This window comes from Anopheles stephensi, chromosome 2 (genome assembly GCF_013141755.1).
Source record: "Anopheles stephensi strain Indian chromosome 2, UCI_ANSTEP_V1.0, whole genome shotgun sequence".
NCBI classification, from domain to species: Eukaryota; Metazoa; Arthropoda; class Insecta; order Diptera; family Culicidae; genus Anopheles; species Anopheles stephensi.
In genome coordinates this window covers 27,869,960-27,893,271 of record NC_050202.1, presented here as the reverse complement: position 1 = coordinate 27,893,271, position 23,312 = coordinate 27,869,960, and the positions used below count along the sequence as shown (strand labels likewise).

Below are 23,312 nucleotides of genomic sequence, written 5' to 3'. Positions count from 1 at the left end.
AGGAGAGAAACCGTACATCTGCACCTGGGAGGGTTGCGTTTGGAGATTTGCCCGCTCGGATGAGCTCACCCGCCACTACCGAAAGCACACCGGACTGAAGCCCTTCCGCTGTAAGCTCTGCACACGTTCCTTTAGCCGCTCGGATCATCTGTCGCTGCACATGAAACGGCATTAATTTTACGACGCTCCCCCTCACCCCCCTACTACACGTGAGCTACCCACCGGCGGGGACGAAACTTCAACTTCACTGTATCCGTCCGTGCCAGAAATGCAAACCTACAACAGTGGTGACGATATTATCGACGAATCTCAATAATTGTGTACTACGGTTAAGTTATATTGGATAGGGATGTTTCGTTTAGTACTACTTGCATTCCTCTCTTACGTTACCTTCTTTATCTCACTAAGAAGAACAGGCGGATGGCAACATTTTTTTTGTTTTATTCTATCGCATCTTATTTCGTTTAACGTTTCAACCGTACAGTTGCCTTTAAGATATACGTGTACTATGAATTCTGTTTCGCATTAATGTCTGTCGAACGTAACACTTTTAATTTAGCTTTTATGTTTCACATTAAAATTTGTGTGCTGTCGGATCACTTCGTCCCAAGAGCCGACTTCATTTTGAATGAGTTTATCTTAATTTCTTCTCAATGTCTTTTACCTTTTTTTAACCGCTCCCTAACGCAAATTAACTTTCATCTTGTAACTCTTAGTGAGAACTTTTTTTTTTCTTGCCAGCATGTCTCCGATCATGATAACCGAATATTCCTAAAACCAGCACAAAAACTAGACTCAAAATGCTCATCACTTTTCAACGAACGTCAGTAGAAGGAAACAAAACAAAACACACACACACACCATTCTCAATCGAGCCAGTTATACTTTGCTTGTAAGGCTTAAAAAACTTTTACTTTTATTACTCGTTAAGTAGGTAGTGCTCGCTGTAGGAGTGAGCAGGATGCGCTAGTTGTTAGTATAGTGAAATTGACCAACCAATCCCCCCATTCCATGACATTTGACGTAAATACGCCAGTGAATACTCGATTACTAGTGTGGGTAGCCCGCCTACTCCTTTAATACTCCCAAATAGTAACGAACAGAGGTGACCGATACACGATAAGGACAGTAAAAGAAAGAGAAGGAGGGAGAGAGAGCTGCAAGTAAACAAAGCGCTCAAAAAACAACAAACAAACAAACATGTATTGAGAATGCGAACCTGCGAGTCGCGAAACGTAAAGTGCAATGACGGAAAATCCCAAAATAGTGCTATAAGTAAATGTGTTAGGCGAGAGAGATGTTTATTTTACATCAAAACGTTTTTTTTTTTTGTAGCTAGATTTGTTACTCGTTTAGCATAGTTGTGTTTGTTTAGTTTATTATAGCAATGATTTTATTTTACACTTTCTGTTTTCTGTTGACGTCTGCCCGTGTTTATGTTTGCTCGTTGAAGTGTAGTACTTGCAGGCAGAGTGGTTATCGATTCCTTGCTTAGTGGTGCGTTTAACACACGTAGTTAACAGGTTGTGTCCCGGATCTAAGATTCACAGGCGATTCAAGTGCGAAATGAGTAGAAGTGAGGTTAGACGTTTTTAAAGTGTTCAAACGATATAGCAATTAAATTAAGGTACGCCATCAGCAAATTTACAATGACATTCAAGTTTTACTCGACGTACAGCTCGACCAGAAAGTACCATGCGCCAGTAACTAATTGTTTTCCAGTTAATCATAATCATAGCTTTCTTGTCCCGTTGTTCGTCCTGTTTGACAGTTTGCGTTCATCCGATCAGCCATCCTCTGATCGCTAAAGTGTTTGTTATTCTCTTGAATCGTTTTACATTTCTCCTCTTACACAAAAGCGTGTATGGATCGGACCGAAAATGGACAGTTTTTTTTTTGTTTTAATTATTAGCTCATTGTGTTTTAAATGCAAATGGTGCAAAATGTGAAAGGCGAGACATAAAGGGGTGGCCCCTCGCACGTTCTGCCCCGTATCGGTCAAGCCGTTTAGTGGACAGCATAGCAAAGCCAGTATTGTTTAACGTTTTACCTAATGGATAAGCTTTTTTTATCGATCTTAATGTTAATTTCAAACTCGAGTTTTGAGAATCCTTTTTTTTTTTGTTTGTTTGTGGTAGAAATTTCTTAACGATTGTAACAAAATTTTGAAGCAATGAGGCGAATGAAATAGTTTTTCACCTTTGTTTGAAACAATAAACACATCAATAATGTACGATCGCGATAGGAAAAAAATCCATGCAAAGTAGCAAGTAAAACGAAAAATGACAGTGTCCGGGTTCTTTCGTGTCTTTACCCTACATCTGAAAACATGTAGATTAAATGTTACTGTGGGCTCCTTCCAGTTTCATACTAACGACGTAAGTACTTTGCCTTAAGAAATTGATGACATCCTCTGGTTAGTACCGAAATGGTTCTTAGCTTGCGCTTACTATTTCAAGACCAGACCGCAGAAGTTCGACGAGTTCCGGGATGATATAACCCCGGCATCACCAATATGTAGAACATTATTCAATTAACCTTAAATTCATTCTCACTCAGACCTTTAAAGATGGATGGCGAGAGCTTTGCTGTCTTCTTTTGTCATAATCCAGGGACATGGTCCCTCTTGAAGGGCTGTTGAACGGATGTATAAGTTAATTTAACTCTTGGTGAGGATAGCATGTTCTTCTCGTACTGAGGCACGGAGAATGAAATTGAAAGCGGGATGCGACTAAAAGGGTGTTCTAGCATTCAGCATATTGAGCACGATCACCTATCGATGTGTTATGTGAAGTTCAGATATTTTTTCAACCAGACCTCAAGTTCCTCGACGACTTCGAGAGGTTTCGGCCTGCCATTTCTGGCTTTCAGTGACTTGATATTACCCGCAACAAAGTAGTTAGTCCTGGGTAGACTAATGACTAATATAGACTCTACTCAATCAAAGTCCCCAAAACGAGCAGTCACACTGTCTCCTAGAAGACGGACACAACACTTATCCGAGCAAAGCACAAGATCGTAGGTACATATCACCAGGCATAAATGGAATAAATGTAAATTTGGAGATTCACGCAATCAACTAGAACAATGGCATAGAAAAATTCAAAAAGCTGCCTGGAGTCGTACTGACTACGCTTCCTTGAGGCACCTCAGAAAAGGTTGAAGGAACACAAAATTGATTAATGAGTTTCATGATCAGTTATGAATTGTGTTTCGACACAATGGTTGAAGCAGATTTGGGTTTTGGGTTTTCACAAGACACTTTATTTACTATTGTGATGCGTAACTATTGATAGATATGATTAGCAACTGATCTGTACGATGGTTAGAACGCAACTGGCTCACTATCTTAAAGAATTTATTGATTTATTGAGAATTAACATTATTGAAAATGCTTTTCAGCGCTCTTTTCGTTGTGTATGCCAAGAGGCAGTTCTTTTTGTTAATTAATAGATGTTGAATGCACTTAGGCTAATCGTTAGTTTAAACTTACCAACTAATCAACAACTTAGGAACTAAATCAAACTACTATCTTAAAACTAGCTAACTACCTTATTCTCTAAATATCAGGTTTTTCACCTGCTGGTGTGTTGAAACCGCTGCTGATGTCTGCAACCGGTTGATGATGTTGTCTGTTATAGCGTCGAATGATGCTGTGTTCGCTGCATCGTAGAGCTCCTCAAGCCGTGTCCAGCTAGGAGCGTCCAGGATGAGTCGAAGGATTCTATTGTAACTGGTTTGTATCTTCCGCAGGTTCGTCCTTGCACAGGTACTCTAGACAGGCATGCCGTACGTTGCTGTGGGCAGGACGATCTGTTTGTAGATAGCCTTGTTGGATGGGTGCAGCTTGGAGCGTCTGTTGATAAGTGGATATAACTTCCTCAGTAAGATGAGCAAGCGGATGGATGTTTCCTTGGTGTGGTGATGGAACAGCATACGGTTGTCGATGGTGATCCCGAGGTATCGCACCGTCGTCTTCCATGGCAACCGGATGCTGTCGATGGTGATGTGATGGGTTTGAGGATTTATGAGCTGTTTTGACAGGCGATGGGGGATAATCATCACCTGGGTTTTGGAGTGGTTGATTTCGATCTTCCAGCTAGAAGCATACTGGCCGATGATGGTCAGCGAACGTTTAGCGCCGTTTCTCAACTCTGCCAACGTCCTACCCTTCGTCGCGATGGCCATGTCGTCTGCGAACAGAAACATGCCCGCACCGACGGGAAGGGCCGGCAGATCCGAAGTGTACAGCAAATAGAGCAAAGGCCCCAATATGCTGCCCTGCGGAACACCGGCTGGTACTGTAGAAGCACCAGAGGCAGTCGAAGAGACGACGACCCGAAACGTTCGCTGTTGTAGATAGTTGTGCAGGATGTTCACCAGGTGAGCTGGAACCCCGAACCTGCACAACTTGTGGATGTGCCACACGTTGTCGAACGCCTTCTCGATGTCCAGCAGAACGAAAGCGGTGGATTTGGAAACTCGTTTGTTTCTATGGATGGTGTTCTTGAGCCGAAGAAGCTGTAGTGTGGAGGAATGGCCGGACCGGAAACCGAACTGTTGTCGCTCGTCGACTGCATCGCGAAGCCTCCAGTAAACTCATCTCTCGAAGAGTTTACCGGGAGCACTCAGCAGACTGAGGGGTCGATAGCTTGCAGGCAGCGTCGGATCCTTCCCTGGCTTCAGGATCGGTGGCTCACTAGGATAGCAATTCCTTTTTATACACATTTTTGCACAGCTAAATTATTGAAAGTGTGCAACAGAGACCGCAATGCAAAGGAGAGTCAGTATGACTAGTTAGGCATCCTGACCGATACGTACATTGCCCAATTCTCGCCCAATTGTTTAAGTGCAACCCCGGGGTAACCTTTTGTTCTTGATTGCTTCCGGTCTTCCTGTATGTACATGATCAGGGTAAGAAACAGTGGCGGAGCAATCCAGGAGCGGTTCGAGCGGCCGCTCGGGGCCTCTAATATCACAATTAGAGGGGCCTCAACTGAAATTCTGCTCGGAGCCTCCTATATATTTTGACCCGCTACTGGTAAGGATATGTGCAGATCGAAGCATGTTATGTTGGAGTCAGTGAAACCGGGGAAAGAGAGAAGCAATGAGAAAGAACTTTCAAGACGGTTAGTTTGATTAAGGGTACAAAACGGGAATAGGAGTGGAAAGGTTAACCTATGCTGTAACCGAATGTATTTTGTAGCTGCAAACTTGTAACAAACTGCAATTGCGATTATGATCTATTGTAGTTAAACATTGAAGTCTTATCTTACAAAACAAAGATAGCCAATGGTAATCCAGCAAGAGTCTGCCTCTGCCACACGACTTGGAAGCGTCTCAAACAGTTATGAAAAAATTGTACAAATTCCAAAACTTTGACATCTAGTAAAATATCTAGTTATACAACAGTCTAGGTAATGTATAAAATTAAACCATCATTTTAGGATCCTTTCCAGGGAGACGGCAGCATCAGCTTGAGTGTTACTGGTTCGAGGTTTCAATACAGGTCGATGTGTGTTGGCCATTGTGAGTGACTATGGTTGATGGTATTATAAGCTACACTTCTTGTAATTCACGGATTCAAATAATAGGCCAAATTTACCATAATTCATAGCAGACTTCATTAAGAGATATTCCATAAATCACTTCTTCTTCTTCTTATTTCGTTGATAGCCCTCACTAGAGTAAACGCGTCTTGCGAATACAGCCAAGACAGATGATTAAAAAATCAAATTAAAAGATATCATTAAACTGATGCGAATGAAGTCATTCCACACTCAACGGAACCCTCCTGAAGAAGTAGTACCGATTGCATACATTTAGGCGCTTTTTCAATCAACGATGCTTCGTATAACAGAAACAAAAGTAGCACAGTTCCGTTCCGTTTCGGTGTTCAATCAAGCAGGCGGTGCAGGTATTTAACTTTTATTACATTTTTATTTGTATTTTTCCGTTTGGTTGCATTCCAGTTTTTCCTTTATTTTCTTTCAAAGCAGGTTTTTGGTTGTTTTGTTTCTTTAATGTAGAATATGTGAATTGTAGTGGGGTTCTGTCTGCCGTTGGAGTAGTGTGAGTTGCCCCACTGCCTGTCCCGGTTGTTCACATGCGTTCTACGTACGTGATCATTCGAGCCTAGCTCATGATTTCGGTTCCACCCCAAATCATGTGTTGAATAATCTTCGCTAGGCATTGGTTTAGGATTTACTTTATGCGTTTTCCCTACATTCAGCTGTTCGTTCGGCCCTTCATCGAGCTATCCGGCAGTCGCATCGGTGCACCGGTCATTTATTGTATTTTCTGCAACATACGTATACCCCCCACCCGCCTCCCTCCATTCCTCCAGCTCCTGACTAATGGCCTACCCTTACATGCTGAAGCGATTCATTGCAATCCATCTTACAGACGGCCTCCTTATTCCTATCCCATTTTCATCCATTTTATTTTGCTAAAAGCGTACATCGGATGAATCACGTACCGATACCGTTCGAATACTTTTATGTTGGTTTAACTCAGTTAAATAATACTTGCACAGGCAAACTCAGTTAGTCCAGCACCAAGCAGCACACTTACAGCTTCTCCCGATCGGAACCGTTTAACCTTTCTGCGCCCCACCGCCCCCATACGTTGGTCTCATCGGCGCCAAAGGACAGGCTGCTTTTAACATGCTTTGCATTTCGAGTTGGCATTCACGTGCCACAGACCGGTGAGCGCCACCAGTGGATCTGCTCGGTTCGGTTCCAAATATATATATATTTATGTATACATATATAGAAGTGTATGTATATAATCATTTATGTATATAAATATTTGTGGGGTTTTGCTTTTGTATGTTTTTTGTCAATAGTTGCAGGAGATAATACCCAGACGAGTGTTTCCGTTGCAATGTTCGATATTTTCCTCCCAAATGTAGTCCAATAAGTGTTTCTTGTTTTTTTCACCGCTTTTGTTTCTTTTTTTGCTTGCTCTTACCCATTTTAGCACTTTATCAGCTGTAGTTTTTAGCTTACCGTTTATTATCTGTCTGCTTCCCCGTTTACTTTCTTTCCTTCCTTGTTATACGTTCGTTTCAAATTTCATTTGATTGTTTGATTTCTCCTTTGCAACGAATTTTCATATTTGCTTTGCCCATTTTACACACTCCCTTGCAATGCTTATGTGTGCTTGTGGGGTTTGGTTTTCTCATAATGTTCTCAGTTTTATTTTTTTAATTCAATGCTGTGATTATAGAGTTCAGAATACATATATGTGTATATATATTTTGTTTTGTGTGTGTGTGTATGTACGATCGAATATGGCGGATTCGCGTTTGCGGGAACAACAGCAGTAAACTCAATCGTGTTTGCTTTCCCGGTTTTGTATTTGTGTTGCTCTTTGGTTGGCCGGCGGAGCCCACGCGTCAACGTAAACCACAGTGGAAAACGTAAGCATTTTCGCGCTTCGCTAGGCATTGTTCGGCTAAATACTCAGATATTGGTATGTAAAATACGTATAGATGTTACACAGGGAAGGAGGAAGAATGGTGTGTGTGTGTGCTGACAAAGGACAGAAACTTTTACTATGAGCCCTTTGAGCTTCTTTTTTGCTTTCGCCGGATTGGGTTTTGGGGGTTTGTTGTGTAGCTTTGTCAAGTAGTTATCATGTTTATTTGTCAACTATATATCCTATACAATTAATTGCATTATGTATCGGTGTTATTTGTTTTTGTTTTGCCTTTGTTTTGTTTTGCGGTAAGCAGAGATGGGATCAGAAAACGGTTACATTTATTTATTTTATTCTTGTGTCTATGATTTTTTTTTGTTTGTTCGTTTGTTTTTCTAAGTTTACACACGCATCCAGGTAGATGTTTTAACAGCGATGCCATTGTTGCAAATGGTACACAAACAACATAAACCATTTATTCCCTTTTTTTGTTTTTTGTTTTCAGATCTTTCCCAAACAATAAAGGAACGCGTAGAAGAAGAAGAAAACAAAAAATAGCGACAGTTTTCCGCTGCTTTGCATAGTAAAAGTGACATTGAACCGTCACTTAATGCAAGCAGCTTTAATCGCACAGGATCAACATAAGTAGGAACGAATGGCGTGTCCTTTTTGTCTGAACCAAATCACTTAACAATCCTTTGCTCTACCTACGCTCATGCCTGCTGAGCTAACCCACCCGGGCCCACGTGTCCCACCCCGATCCCATTGCTTACACACCCTATCTTTGGTATCCGTTGATGCACTTCAAAGCTTCTCACCAGCCGTGAACTGTGCCGTGCATTTCTGTTGTTTGTTTGAGGGAGAAATGTAAGACTCATCTAGCGAAGCCTTAGCGTAACGACGCGTTAGATGTGGTAGGATAGCGCACCATTCCGTAGAACGAGACCAAATATGTACACAGTGTATCAGGACGAAACTTATGTAAACCGTTGCATTTGAAGGATAGTTGTGTCCTCTCAAATCCAAGCAACCAAAGGAAGCTAAGGCCATCGAAGCGAACAAATCGACTTGGTTCAGCATTATCGCTCTTGCATAGTAGTTGTGTGCATTCTATTTACATAATTCTATACAACTGTCCCGTTTGTTTAGCTGTGCCTGGCCGTTTTCTTCCCTTCGCAAGGATCATTACAGGAAACTACGGTTCGCCCGCCTTTTTTTCCTACAGGACATTTTACACCATGTCCAACACACACACAGACGAAACAATATGATCCTAGAACATTCATTCATTCATTCATTTTTTTGTTTGTTTGTATAGCTTCAAGCCAAACCAGTCTTCTGTAGCGCACACTCTCATCTCGAAGCGCCCCATGCAGGAACCCGTCTTTCTTATGCAAGGCTTACGATTCCCGGAAGCAAAATAAACGATTGCGATAAAGGGTAATAATCCGTTCGTAACAATTCAGCACCCGTTCACCTGCTCTAATACTTTACGTTCCGCGTTCGAACTATTTTTGCAAACATATTTGAGCTCACTGGTCTTTCACTGCCCGTTCACCCATTTTTAAACTACTGTTAGTTCCGATTAGGTTATTGAATATGGAGTTGTGTTGATTCTTCCCATGTTCTAGTGCCTTGCCTAGTTTGCCTAGTAGATAGTTTCTTCTTTGTCCAATTCATTGCATCTTTTCGCTTTAGAGTTTGCTTTACGAGAAGAGAAAGAGAGTGAGAGAGATGTACACGACACAATGATCGGAGAGATTCCAACATTTTGTTTCTGTCTTTAGAGATTCTCTTGTCACACAAATCAAGGAATTGTTTGCTGCTTTGGTAGGCAAACTTTGTTTCGACTTCATCAAAGAGTTATTTTTCCTCTTTTTTACTGTATCATTTTTTCCCCATTTCCCAATTTTATGTCTGCTGTTGTGATGCTGTTGTTATCCTTCACAAGAATTCAATATATATATGCGTCTTTTTGCTCACATTCAAGTAATCTAACACATTTTCTTCCTGTGTGTGTATGTGCTTCATCAGTTTGTTCTAAACATTAATTATGCTATTGATTAATATCATGCTCATTGTTTAAAGGAGTTTAGCCAACGGATTGATCCACATGAATCCGCGCCACACATATACTCGTCCATGCAGTAGCCCCATTTACTTTCGGGCTACCCACAAATCCAGATCGCTCCCGCAATCATCGCAAGCAAACTGGCAACGAAAGAAGAAAGCACCAACAACAATGCCGTACAGGTGTCTCAGTAAAAAGCACAGCAAAATCAGATATCTAAACGTAGCAACAATGAACCACCGCCGCTAGCTCCCGTGGTCTGTTTTATGCCATTCTCCCAGGTGTTTAGTGTGACAGCTTCGCTGACACGTGCCCTACCCCCAGTAGTCTATCGCTCTAGATTGTAAGCCTTATTGCAGTCTCTCTAGAGAAAAAGGGTGAAGATAACAAAATCACCAAACGGATCGGCAAAAGCATCAGCATCTGCCCGAGATGCGAACCCTTTTTTAACTTAGGGGCCTTTAACTTAGCTCGGCGCTTTGAAAATAATTGAAACCGAAGTACGATCGGGCGAAAGTTGGCTAGTTTTAAAAACGGGATAAAAATAGTTCTTCTTATATACAAAACATGCTATCTTACAGTTAGCGTAAAGCAGTATCGGGTTTTCGTTAAAACTAAAACTTAGTCAGCCTCGTAGCAGAACCGTTGAGAAGTAAAGCTTGTAACTAAAATACGGTACGTAACAGAAAGCTTACAAGGACACCCAGTCAAACTAAGCTGCGTCCCGCTTATTACACACACATATACCGATTCCAGCTAGTCAAACACTCAGCTCCATCCTATCTCCCCACGGTCTTATAGGTTATTTTGTCTAACTGTGACATGGAGTGGTTTGATTTTCATAACTCCGAAACCGAAATCTATCGACAAAAAACTAAGTAGATGGGGAAAAGGGGACAAGTAACGGCAACGCGTACTACTACTAAGTATTTTGGTTTGATTTTGGTTTTTGTTTTTTTGGTGGTGGTGACGATTGCAGCACGTCAAACTAGGATTACTCTTACTCTCAGAATAATGGTGGTTATAGGTTTGTTCGCATCCGTATCCGTACGGCGATAGGTGGAGTATCCGCGCCGCAGTCGCTTAGTAGACCAGCACGGACTCCATCGTTATTGTATCTCATTTGCCACCGGAGCTACTGCCGCCTCCGTTGCCCTGGGCAGCAGCTACAGCCAGGGCGGACGCTCCCGTCGTCGCCTGTGGCTGATCGCCAGCACCGCTGCCGTTGCTGCTTATGCTGGAAATGTTTTTCCTAGCCAGTCGGGATCTAGAGCGGGGAGAGAGAGAGAGAGAGAGAGAGAGAGAGAGAGAGAGAGAGAGAGAGCAGTGTTAGTACGGTGAACACATTGTAAAGCTAGCAATGCGTACCTAATTTGACCTGCCAACAGTGGATTGATTGCATATAACCAATCGTGAACTTCCTTGTCACCGAGTGTCTGCAGCAGATATCCTCGATGTTTGGTGACAACGCTGGAGAGAGAGATAGAGAGAGATGATAGTTTCGTATTACTTAAAGCCGATACAGACAGATTTTTTTATTTTTTTAATTAAAATTATTAACCTCAAGAGCTTTACAAACTCACGCACGCGTCCCTGGATCGCTCTAGGAAAATCGCATACAACGCAATGTGATAAGTAAGGATGCTAGCCCTCTCGGGGACCGCGGATCGAATGAAAGGATGAAATGCGGATCGAATGACTGTTTGTCCTTCCAGCCACATCCCAAGGTACCTGACCAAGGTAACCCTTCCCAGTATGAACGGTCCTCCAGAAAGGAATAGAGCCAGAGAAGGAGGGATCTACCAAAACCCATTCGCTTAAGCTTTGCCATCAGCAGTTGAAGGCAATTTTAAAATCGTTGTAGATGGCGTACACCTGCCCTCCACCTACTGTGTGAGGAAACACATCAATCTTCAACGACATGAGGTTCTTCAGGGTGGATCGTCTGAGCATTAAACCATGCTGGGAGGATGGGATGAACGGGGAAACAATCGGGAGGCCGACAACCCTTTTTAAACACAGGGATCACCCAAGCTGATCTACTAAATGAGGGAAAGACTCTTGTAACAAATGCAGTGAGCACCAACGATTCATCGATGTCTCTGAGGAACACCCGCGAGCCCAGTCGAAAGAGACACAGTAAAGTGGGTTGGATCAACGACAAGGCCCAAAGTGATTGGGCAAACAAATTGCTTATCTCCATAGCGGACCAATTGCTCAAAGACATGCTTGATGAAATTGATATGCCATCCGCCATACTTACCTGAACGTGTTCGGAACCTTCACCATCGCTGCCTGATCTTCGCTGCATTCCACCTGTGCGGTAGCCAGGTTCAAGACGGCCCGTTCCACCGGATCCTTATCCGAACGGAAGATGAAAACGTACGGTCGTCGTACGGTGACCCATCGCTTCTTCCACCCGGAACCACCATGCTCGAGCACGTTCAGGTAACCCTTGCGGGCCACGACCGGGCTCACCCGAATCTCTTCCAGCTCGGGCACATACAATCGCAGCGAAAGGTCCTGTGTTTGTGGTGCCGGTGCCGGTGCCTCCCATCCGTTCGGTACATCCACCCGTTCCGGTGAGCACAGTTCAATCGAGTTGCTTGAAATGTAGCTCGCATTCATGTCCGCACATCCCTCGTCACCCGGCGATGCGTCCGATGCTGGCGCACTCGAACCATCGGCACCCAGCTCCTTGTTGCCGATACGACCCTGAATAAGCTTCACACACTTCCACACCAGCTCCGATTCGCGGGCCGACAGGTCCCGTTCCGCCATTGCCGGTGTCTGCTGGTCTTTGACCGGCGTCTGTGGTGACGGTGGAATGACCATGTGTACCGGTGACGCACTAGCACGCTGAGCCAAGTTGCAAACGTCCTTCTCTGTTTTGGTGGTTGGGTTCGGGGTCGTGTCCATGCCGAGCCGTTCGCGCAGCAGTAGCAGATGTTTGACGCGCCCAACTTCCTCCAATCGGGTGAGCTTCTCCAGCTCCCACTGATGATCGAAGATAAGCGAGTCGCCGCGTGGACGCCAACCGTGCAGATTCTCCTCACCGCGCACATAGGTGGAGCTCGTATCCAGCACACGGCGCTGTCGACGTTGCACGCCTGGGGGAAGATTTTATTGCCGTTAAGTCACGTGATAGGGTTGCAACACGTTTACAGGAGAAAGCGAGTAAATTGTTAAAGCGATATCAAACCAAAGTGAAACTATAACACGATATGCACGCGATAACGGAAAATCGTACTAGCACACTTCGAAACCGAAAGATGTAACTCCCACTTATATGCTGATAACTTGTGTAAGCTCAGTATTTTTCGTCTAATGCATAACAGTAGTAACTCTCGACAGTAGGACCACACTTTTTCCGAGTATTATTAGCATGCGCACCATCACACTATCATCTGAGACTACAGTTTCAAAAAAATCATAACGAAACGAATGATGAGGCATGACAAAATCAACTACATAACAACAGAGGTGTCTTCATCTTGCTTGTCTCAGTCACTCTACACACTAGCACAGTTCTACCTGGACTACCTGCTTCAGAAGCTCTTCTCAGCGAAAGCTCATACACGCCCGACAGACGATTGGCTTCCGGATTGCGGTACTGGCCCGAGAACAGATGCTTCAGGGAGCGTGGTCCAGTGCGTGCATCCCGTCCGTATATAATCATACTGAGATCCTTCGTAATGATGGCCGGTCGAGCACAGTTATCAAGCTGCGCAATGGGATAATACAGTTTAGAATGATTGTTCGTTTGCTGCTGATTGATGTGCACCTGCAATCTTACCTCAAGATATGCGCTCAGCGTAATGTAAATCTGTTCACCCGTCTGTGTAACACGGTTGAGCAATGCGGAATTGTGCAGACTCGAGTCCCAGGCAGCTTCGAAGCGGAAGAACGACCGATCATCTCCCGGGACCTCCAAAACCTCGCCCGGGAACAAACCGAGCGACAGCACGCACGAATCCGAATCCTCATCGTCAGCCGGTTCGGGCTGGTTGCGAATGCGTCCGACCACCAGTTCGCGAATGTCCTTCCACTTCACCTCGGGTGTCGGTTCGTGCACGATCGTAATGCGGATACGCCTTTGGATGCCCTGGTGGAGCAGAAACAGTCCACGGCAAGGCAGATCGTCACTGTGGTCGACGACCGCCGGTACATATTCACCGTTCGGGGCCAGTTCACAGATTTCGAACCATACGAGCACGTCGTGCTTGGCCAACACCGTCGACGAGGGTGGGCACGGTAGCGGACCAAACTTCGGGCTGCGTACCGGCTGGCTGATCGGAATGCTCGGGGGCAGCATGCGCCGTGGCGGAGGCCTCGTAATCTGACAGTCTTGCTTGGCATCCTTGTGCAACGGGTGGTGCTGGTAGTGACCGAACACCTTGAAAACTATCGGTTGTGTTTTCAGATATTCGATGAAAGATTTCGTTACCGGAACTGTGATCTGTTCGAAGGAAAGCAGGGAAATGCAATGAGTTATTGCTCGAATATTGAGAATGTTCCAATAGCTTACATTTTGTACGTGATAGAATCCAAGCGGTGCTCCCGAACCAGAGTTCTTGATCGGTTCCGTAGAGAATGCTTCCTCGTGTCGATGCAAAAAGCTGTTCAAAAAGTTCACTCGTTAGGTTAAAACATTCTGCTTCAATCTACTCCAACTCCTTAACTTACTTAAACTGACAGAATATATCGGCATACTCGGCAGCAATTCCCGTCGCCTGCAGTACGGTCACACGGAACGTAAACTCTTTGCCCGGCTGCAAATGTTCACCCGGTTCCTGATCGTTTGATTCGTGCAGCTCGGAAGCAACGCTCGAATCCCCACGTCCGGAATCGGCATCCTCTTGCTCCAATTCCTCCAACTTGGTGCCCATCTCGTTGCCTCCCTCGATGTATTTTTCATCCTTGTCGGGAATGGTGCGGATCTTTGGCACCTTATGCTGTCCGTTCTGCTCCTCGTCGAACAGGATGCGAGCCGACTGCTTCACCCCATTGCTAAAGTCAGCATTTTCTTCATCCATCACCGGCTGTACGGCGACGCGCAGATAGCCGCGAACGTCACCACGTTCATTTACGATCGCCACCTTGTGGACCAGCGGAACCGGATACAGTAGGTTACTCAAGTACACGAACGATCTGTAATAGTGTAATAGTGTAAAACAAAAGAATTGGCATGAAAGTAAACAATTTAATAATGGTTTTCCATATGGTATACCTTCCGACCATCCGGAACCACGGGAATCGATCGTAGAATGGATCACCGCCGGTCAAACTTTCAACGTTGTAGTCCGGTGATGTTGGGCTCAGCTCTGCTTCGTTGTGATACATTTCGCGCATCAATTCGAGACGTTGCCTAGAAGTAAGAGAATCGTAGAACATGAGTTTAACCATTGCCAGTGCATCGCATTCCGACAGACATTGCCGACATAATCTATGTTCGAAAAGAAGAGTATCGTATTAGAGAATGCAATCTAAACGCGAACAAAATTTGCATAAAGCTATGTACAGAGTTTTTCTTCTTTGTGGATAATTTTTTACAATCACTCCAACCGAATCCTCAAAGGCTTGATGACGATATATGTACGATAAAGTGGATGTAAGATGTGTTTGGTATGTTAATGTAACTATTATGTATGTATAATTTGCATGCATAGGAAAGGTTTAATTGTTTGAAAGGTAATCATTTTAGCAGATACTTGTATCAAAGCTAAAATAAAATTAAAAAGCATACAAAATACCAAAAAGCCACAGTTCTATTATTGCCCTTTTTAACAGACTCAAATAGATTTTTTTTTCGCTTCGAGTATTGTGATTTATGAGAAAGTTTTAAACCTTTTCATCTTTGCTAGGGCAGGTTCAATTATAGAATAAATGAGTAAAATTATTTTAGAAACACCCAAAACAATCAGTCAAGCGACCGGCAAGGGGAATAATATAATCATAGCAAAGGCTGCGGAAATCACCTTATTTCAATATCTATTTGCCATAAATGTTAATAGTATGAGCGTTACAGGGTTTCTCAGGCCAGTTCAACATTGTGACACTATATGTCAACAGCATAAAACCCCAATCCGACATCGTATATGCAATTCCACCGGCTAAAGTCTACATAGATGCCAACCCCCTCCCCCCCCCCCCCACCCACGAGTGAGCACTCATGCTTGCAACTAAGTTACCTTCAATTTAGGTAAAAGTTATTAATAAACAAATAAATAATTATAGTAAAAAGTCTAAAAAATACCCTCTTGCGTACCTCAGTTGCAAAAATGAGTGCCCGTGAGTATGGTGGGGGGGGGGGGGGGGAGGTCATCTATTCAGACTTTAGCCTGAAGCCTGAGACTTTGTCGTTAACCCTGCTCAACAAGGTAAAACAAACCTTCAACTCCATAACATGGAAAATGCCTAGTTGACGGAGCTGTCAAGCAGCTTATTTAAACTGTGGCGGTCTGGATGAGATTTTGTTCCCGGTCCTGCCGTGGGAAGACCGCTGCACCGGACAACCCCAATTGATTAGAACCATTTGAAATGATACGGGAATTAAAGTGAGAACAAAGTAGTATAAATAGCATATCAACATTGTTGTAAGGGCACAGCCTACTCCGGGATTTCGGCTGGGACAGGAAAAGGAAGATGATAAAACCCGAGGTGATGGTAGTGGGTTAATACCGGGAAGAGGACAACAGCGACCGTTGGACTATGCCGAACTGGTCGACTATCGAGGGGAGGGATTGGTCCGGGCTGTTGGTCACGCAGAACAAGCTACGTCCCTTGGCTGGAAGGGAATGGTGCGGATCGTCGGGCAGTGCCAACTGATCGCGTATCAGATGGGAAGGTAAGGGGGAAAGGCTAGGGAGAGTACGAAAGGAAGGCAACGGAAAGCTAGACCCACTGGAGAATACTGCAGGGTGTCGCTACCCGTCAAGGACTCCAAACCGATTCTGTAGCTGAGTTGTCTAGGAAGATTGAAATAAATCGTTCTTCAATGTCCGTTACAGCTCTAAAACCTTTCTCTCCTTAATTTGTCTCCATCGTGGAGGGGGGGAGGTTTGGGGGGGAGGTTTGGGTTTGAGGTAGACGCAAATACACGATGTGTTGCTGTAGCGATGTACAGTAATTTTACATTTATAGTCGTCCCTCCGTGCATCTGTTTGCATACCCCCCAGGCGCAAATATGTCCAATCAGTCAGACAAACTGAACAATTGTCGAGTTGAGATTTAACGGAGTTGAAAGTCTGATTTCCGATAATGATTGTTAAATTGATGAGGTTAAATTGCATATACGATGTCGGATTAGCGTTTTCTGCTGTCACATGTTAACAGTGGTACAATGTTGAGCTAGCCTGAGCAACCCTGCCATGTAAGCATAGCAGAAAGCGAACACATTTCTCTCTCTCTCCTTAAAGCAAAAAGCACCGAAGCACCAGGATATTTTGCGACAGCACCAATAGTAGACATAAGTGTAATCGTTTTACGCTACGAGATAGTAAGGATCAATTAAAAGCAACATAATTGATCAGCATATGGCAATGTTTTACGATCCCGGGGGCACGCACACACACACACAACACTGCACAACTATTGAGCCCATAGATTAGATGCATGCGGAGCTGTTTCTGCTAACCTAGAAGGCATCAGATTGGCCAGCGTTAGTCTCGTGCCTGCTTTGCCACAAATGCCACCTCCGTCGTAGATAACGGACGGTGGTGAAGGTGGCGACGCAGTACCACCGGATGATGATGAGTTGGACGAGACCGAATTCGTTGGTGAGGTTAAACATTTGGCAGCATCACAGTTGGGCGTTAGTCCCGCGAACAGCCGAGGTGCTGCTGCTGCTGGGTGTTCCGCTACCACCGGGTGATCCTGTTGTTTCGAAGCCGACATCGGCGGCGGTGCGAACCCGGGATACTGTGTGCCGGGATATTCCGGTGTGTGGTCACCACTGGACAGCTCGAGCACGAAGCTCATCAGCTCCGGAGAAGTGTCGGATGTATTATAGATTTGTCGCATCAGTTCCAACCGATACCTGTCCAATTGGATACGGCCAAAATATTCGCAGTAGCATCAGTTAGCAAACCAGTGTCATGGAATACGGGAAAGGCATAGACCCCCTCCCCCCATTTGCAAGCCCAGAATATAGCAGTTGAGGGTGCCATAAGACGGTAAGGAATTTAAGGGATGCACGGATTTAAGAGATTTCGACGATAGCACGAGAGAAAGACAGAAAATAGGTAACATTAAACGAAAAGAAAAGCGCCCAAAAGCACTAGGCAATTGCAGTAAAAGATCAACAAAACACAAAAGGCAAAACTTTAATTTTCTCAAACTCCTGCACGCTTCAGACCTCAAATAACAACGCACTCAAACTCAAGCAAGGTTCCAGAAGAATGCAAAAATTATTTAAAAAGGATGTGAAAAATGAATGAGCAGCTTTAGGGTCAAGTTTCCGTGGCTTGGAAGAGGTAGTTCCAATCCCGATTGAACGCAATCAATGCTGATGAATCTGTCTACATCTGTGGTATGAGTTTGCAATGTATCTCTTGTGTGTTTGTGCCTTTGAGGATGTCTGTTCTAGATTGATTCTGCTAATGCTAATGGCACAAGACGAGCAAAATAGCACTCGCACAAAAGCGCAGTACCAGCAGTAAGCGGAATATGTTTAAGCTTACCTTAACTTTTCCAAACTCCAGTAGTGGGTAGCTCCATTCTTTGTATCGGTTACTTCCACCGCCACAATCGTTCTTGGAATGGGTGTTTGACCGAACTCATCTTCCTGGCCACCGTTAGTCAGGGCACCTACGGCCGGTGCCGGGGTCAATTCCGGTGGCAGCGGAGAGTACAGGGTGTCGGTCAGGAGCGTGAACTGGAATTGAACCTGGGAGAAAAAGAGAGTGTTACTATTAGGCTTCCTTTTTTTTTTGTGGAGCCTGTCTTCATACGGTGCCAGCGAAGTGAGGACTAACTATCCAACTACGTGATATCATTGAGTCTAGTAAGCCAGAAATGGCCTAAGAGGTCTTTAGGCCAAGAAGAGAGGCGAGAGAGAGAGGATGTCAATTAATGTTTTTTCTTACCTTCTTCTTCAGTTCGACCGAAATTGCATTGGCTTCCTTCAGGAATATTGCATTGCCCCAGAGATCATCGCGAAGCGATGTGAACTGATGGTAGCGCCATTTTCGGAATGCCCATGCGGCCAAACCAGCTTCGCGTGCTGTCCAGCAGGACTCGAACAGTGGATTAACTGGAATAATGAAAAAATGCAACATTATCAAATCTATCATCATCATCCTATCACCATCCAATGAATTACCGAATATGTCCTCTTCTTGGTGGAAATCTTCAGGACTGTAGCTGCTATACATCGACATTGTCATTGACTGTTCTTCCACCTGCTTCTGGAGAGCATCGATTCTTGCTTCATAGGTCTGCCAAAAGCGAAGATATAAAATGCGTTAAACTACAGCGTAAATGGAAAAATGAATAAGTAAATCCTCCCACCTTGCGTTGCTCTTCAAACTCCTGGTCAGCAGCGCGCTTCTCGCGCTTGTACTGTTCCTCCAGCGCCAGCAAACGTTTCTCCATCTCCGCCTTCAGATCAATGCCCTGCTTTTCCAGCAGCTCACACTGGGCAAAGTTCCAATCAGCAATCTCGCCACTATTGCCAGGCGTTTCGCACACATCGACCTCCTTATTCTTTTCGCGCTTTTCGCGTGCCTGCTCCGGGTGCGTGAACCGGAACACGTGATTGCGACCCAAGATGACGCGCGAACCAGTTTGCAGTACCTCCGGCTCGATTACCTTCCGCCCGTTCACGTACACCAGCGCATCCTTGTGCGGTACCAGCGTAACCACGCCATCCTTGTTCTCGAACACACAGTGCTCCTTCAAGATGTGCGAGCCGGACAGTTGTATATCCTGCGGTACGTTCGCTTCCGATGTACCGAGCCGGGTAAGTCCTGCGGAGTTGGCAAATTTAATTAACGTTATTCAATCACAAAAACCCATTCTCTTCGCCGGGGGGGAGTGAGTAGATAATGCGTACCGTCCTTTATGTAGTACAGCAAACACTCGGACAGTGTTGGATCCTCGTTGAGGTTCACCAGATGGGGCGATTTCTTCGGCGAGAAAACACCGACAGTAATGCCGTCCTCCTTCACTGCCACACCCATCTCGGCAAAGACGGCTTCCCGCTGCACACGGATCTGCTCTGTACGCTTCAACTTTTCCTCCCATGTTTCGTTCAGCTCGGCGATAAGCTTTTCGCTTGCCTGCAGCTGATCGACCGCCATTTCCGTGCTCGAACCGGTGCGTTTGCGGTTGCGGTTCGGCGAATGAATCTTCTTCTCACCATCTTCACCTTCCTCGGTAATGACCACACCGCCCACCGACTCGATTTTGTCCGATTTGATGAGACATTCGTCCTCTGGAAGGAGAGGCAACGGAACATGAAAACGTTATGACTGTTAAGAAAAACAGGTTTACTAAATCGTTAATCGAAATGGTGAACCGAAGTCCTTACTGAAATTTGGCAGAAATTTAAATGGTCTAAACAAATGTGGCAGCTTGCATAGAAGAAGATTGATTTTCACTTGCTGTAAAAGCTCATCGTATAATCGTTTCGAGAAATTTGTAGTGATGTGCAAATTGAGTCAGAATGAGCGAATGACTTAAATCTTAGCAGTGAATTAGATGAGTTAAATCATCACGAAGAGTTATTTCAACTAACTTGTGATTTAATTCTCCGTGACGACTAATCACTCATTTACTGTGTTTTAACTCACTCCCTGACTCACTCATTAAGAAGTACTCACTCATGAATTAAATTTCGCATTAAAACAATTTAAAACAGTAAGTAATTAAACAGTTCAGTAAGTAAAATTTGTGTTGTGATAAGAACTAATGTAATGCGATATCAAACTCGCGAGTCAATTCAAACGTGAGTGGCTGAGTGAGTGATTTAAAACGAAGAGAGTGAATGTCTAGCCGGCACGGAGAGTTAAATAATTCGGCTCAAGTCTAAATAGATCCCCCCCCCCCCTCCCAACCACGGACACTCATTTTTGCAACTGAGTTACCCAAAAGGGTATATTTTTCAGACTTTTTACTGTAAGTATGTATTAATTTATAATTTATTTATTATTTTTAATTATTATAAATAATTATTACAACGATTTCTCACATTTTTGCTTAACTTTTACCTAAATTTAAGGTAACTCAGTAGCAAAAAGTGAGTTCCGTGAGTGGGCGGGGGGCATCTATTAAGACTTTAGCCAATGATTCGTTGCGATTTTACTCTTAAAGAGTGAGTAAAAGATTTAATTCACTATTCTAACTCATTCACTCTGATTTAATGTTACGTTACTGAGTGGTTGGTTATTTAAATCGCTAGAAATTTTGAACACTGAATGCTACAGCCAAACCATGAAGCTTAAAATTGTAATATTATGTGTAAAACATGTAATTTTGGATTGAAACTCAAACTTCTTCAGACGAAATCTATGCAAAAAAACCAAACGGAAGAGAGTACAAATAGTTACAGCGATTAAAACATTCGTCACTTCGACAACTTTTACACCGTACAGTCGTTGGGTTGAACAAATGGAATGATGTTTTCTTCAGTGTTTGATTGTATTTCGTATGAAGCCAGGATAGGATATTTTATAAATTTTCATGAAATTTAGACTCGATTGGTTCATTTTGTACAACCCGTTTAGATGAAAGACTAAGGATTATACACGCAATGCACACATATAAATAATACGTTCATGTTTGCTAAGTGAATGTAGTGGTATGAGTTGGCGTGCAGATGTGAAGCAAACATATATACGTATGTACAAAATATAAAGCACAAAATAAAATAAAAAGACAAAACATTCACGATAAACATTTGCTGCATGTAGTTCGGGTCTGCGTACAGTGTACACTATGGGAGACAAATGTTTTCAAACATATTCACAGAAGCACATTAGCCGCTTCGCACAGCGCTCCAGAGCCGCTTCGCACAGAGCCGCTTCCACGATCGGGGCTGTTTGGGTGAAGCGATCGAAGCTTATTATAGCATGCGCACTTCAAATGAGGAAAAGACATTCTCATTTCGGGCAGCACATTTATTTCAATATTGATCACAAAACAAATGCACTATTTTCAGCGCAAATTTTTGTGTGCAAACGAACTCTTCACAGCTCGTTACAGAGAAAAAAAGCCAGCAAATGATAACAAACGAAAAAACACAAACCGAAGCTATGGTCTATGGTTTGATGATAATGTGATGTAGGGTGTATTATTGGTGACGAAAACAGAAAACCTTATCACAGAAGTATAGACAGGAAAATGGGAAAAAACACAACGGTCGGACAACCAATGGGAGAAACTAAAAAGGACAGAGTGTTTTTTTTGCGCTTTCCTTAAGTACGATAGGCATAACTGTATCTTATAGCGTTCGACGGTAGGCTCTACTTACTATTAGCATCTCGCTTTTCACAAACCACTTTACCGTCCGGTCCTACATGAAAAGTGTAGTACAAGTGTGATTAAAAATTCACCGTTCAACACCCTCGGGCTATTGGTGTGGGAGGAATCATTGCAAAGCAGCATGGGCATCAGCAAGCTCCACATTTTGCCAACCATATGGTTCATGTTTAGGGTGTGGTTGTGTGTTGGCTAATTTTAATTGATCATCTCCCAAATCGTCGCTAGCAGCAGAAGAACCCGTACTCGGGATCAACCAAGTGTGGAAATGTGTTCAAGCGGTATGGCGAAACTGATACTCCGAAGCGGTTGTAAATGGTTGATTTTGAATTTTGAATGAGTGAGCAGCTATGGTTAAGATTTTGAATTTTGTTTCCCAAAACCGAACAGAACGCATAAAGAACCAACACAAACAAAAAAAAAACGATATAAAACGGCCGAAATAACGCATTCCAAACATGGTTGATGGGCTAACAATCGAGCAAACAGGGGGGGGGGGGGGGGGGGGGGTTGGCAGAAAGGTAGGAATCGGATGACCTTGTGAACGGAAAGGATGAAGATGAGCGGGCGGGAAATTGTTTAACATGAACTTCAACGAACAACCCCCCATTTATAGAGGTGCCTTGAATCAGTGACACAGTAAATATGGAAGAAAACACATTAAACGGGTTTCCGCTGGAAAGGGGTTTTGCATCCCAACACACAGTTGGCATAACAAGGGAATGGGAGCGGCAGGATGTCGGCAAGCACCTAACAGTGGCAGCTTGTTCAAGCACCAATCCCGGGACGCACGATCAAACTCACCTTCCTGCACCTCGATGCCTTCGGCTTTGAGTAGCTCGCGCAGCTTTTGTATCTCTTCCTTGAGTTCGCGGATAAGTTTCGCGTTGGCGTCCTCGTTGACAACAGCCTTGCAGACGATCTGTTTCGCGCGATCGGCATATCTAGTTGAGATGGTTGTGGAGTTGGACGATATCTCTCAATTGATTCCGATAGCATACCCCGAACAGTTATGGAATACTCACCTCAATGTGCTTAGCGTTTCGTCGTAGTTGATGTCGGCCGGCGATATTGCAGCGATCATAGCCGTTTTTGAGTTACCGCCAAGGTTTTCGCGCAGCAACCATGTCAGGACCGAATCGCGATACGGAATGAAATCAGCTTTCTTCGATTTCTTGCTCTTTGATGCCTGTTTAAAAAGGAAATGGAATTGTTTTGTTTTAATTATTCACAAACGGCACAACGTTTACACAAAGACACTCTGCAAAACATCGATACGAATAACCGGATGGGTGTGTGGATACACTTTTGGTACACATTGTTTAACGTACAATTTCCC

At 44.0% G+C, this 23,312-nt stretch overlaps 2 protein-coding genes across 11 annotated transcripts in view; one reads left to right on the top strand and one right to left on the bottom strand.

Annotated features, from left to right (window-relative positions):
* The window catches only part of LOC118506036 (Krueppel-like factor luna), a 161,711-nt gene extending 159,428 nt beyond the window's left edge, over nt 1-2,283 (top strand). Inside the window, exon 6 of the mRNA XM_036042667.1 lies at nt 3-2,283. Within this exon, the coding sequence (XP_035898560.1) occupies nt 3-175 (173 nt within the window). The 3' untranslated portion in view covers nt 176-2,283. The remainder of the gene's footprint in view (nt 1-2) is intronic.
* Nucleotides 2,284-7,227: 4,944 nt separating this feature from the next.
* LOC118506034 (kinesin-like protein unc-104) overlaps nt 7,228-23,312 on the bottom strand; it is a 44,614-nt gene continuing 28,529 nt past the window's right edge. For 5 of the 10 annotated variants that reach the window (XM_036042653.1, XM_036042658.1, XM_036042654.1 and 2 more), the window contains 16 exons: nt 22,999-23,162; nt 22,778-22,917; nt 21,966-22,007; nt 19,548-19,928; nt 19,004-19,461; nt 18,816-18,930; nt 18,580-18,746; nt 18,175-18,380; nt 14,724-14,861; nt 14,180-14,644; nt 14,022-14,112; nt 13,290-13,952; nt 13,028-13,217; nt 11,757-12,603; nt 10,862-10,963; nt 9,160-10,760 (listed from right to left, as the gene is read on the bottom strand). In XM_036042653.1, the coding sequence (XP_035898546.1) occupies nt 10,613-10,760; nt 10,862-10,963; nt 11,757-12,603; nt 13,028-13,217; nt 13,290-13,952; nt 14,022-14,112; nt 14,180-14,644; nt 14,724-14,861; nt 18,175-18,380; nt 18,580-18,746; nt 18,816-18,930; nt 19,004-19,461; nt 19,548-19,928; nt 21,966-22,007; nt 22,778-22,917; nt 22,999-23,162 (4,317 nt within the window). In that variant the 3' untranslated portion in view covers nt 9,160-10,612. Of the gene's footprint in view, nt 10,761-10,861; nt 10,964-11,756; nt 12,604-13,027; nt 13,218-13,289; nt 13,953-14,021; nt 14,113-14,179; nt 14,645-14,723; nt 14,862-18,174; nt 18,381-18,579; nt 18,747-18,815; nt 18,931-19,003; nt 19,462-19,547; nt 19,929-21,965; nt 22,008-22,777; nt 22,918-22,998; nt 23,163-23,312 lie in introns of all 10 variants that reach the window. The other 5 variants (XM_036042660.1, XM_036042663.1, XM_036042661.1 and 2 more) reach the window with 3 other exon arrangements.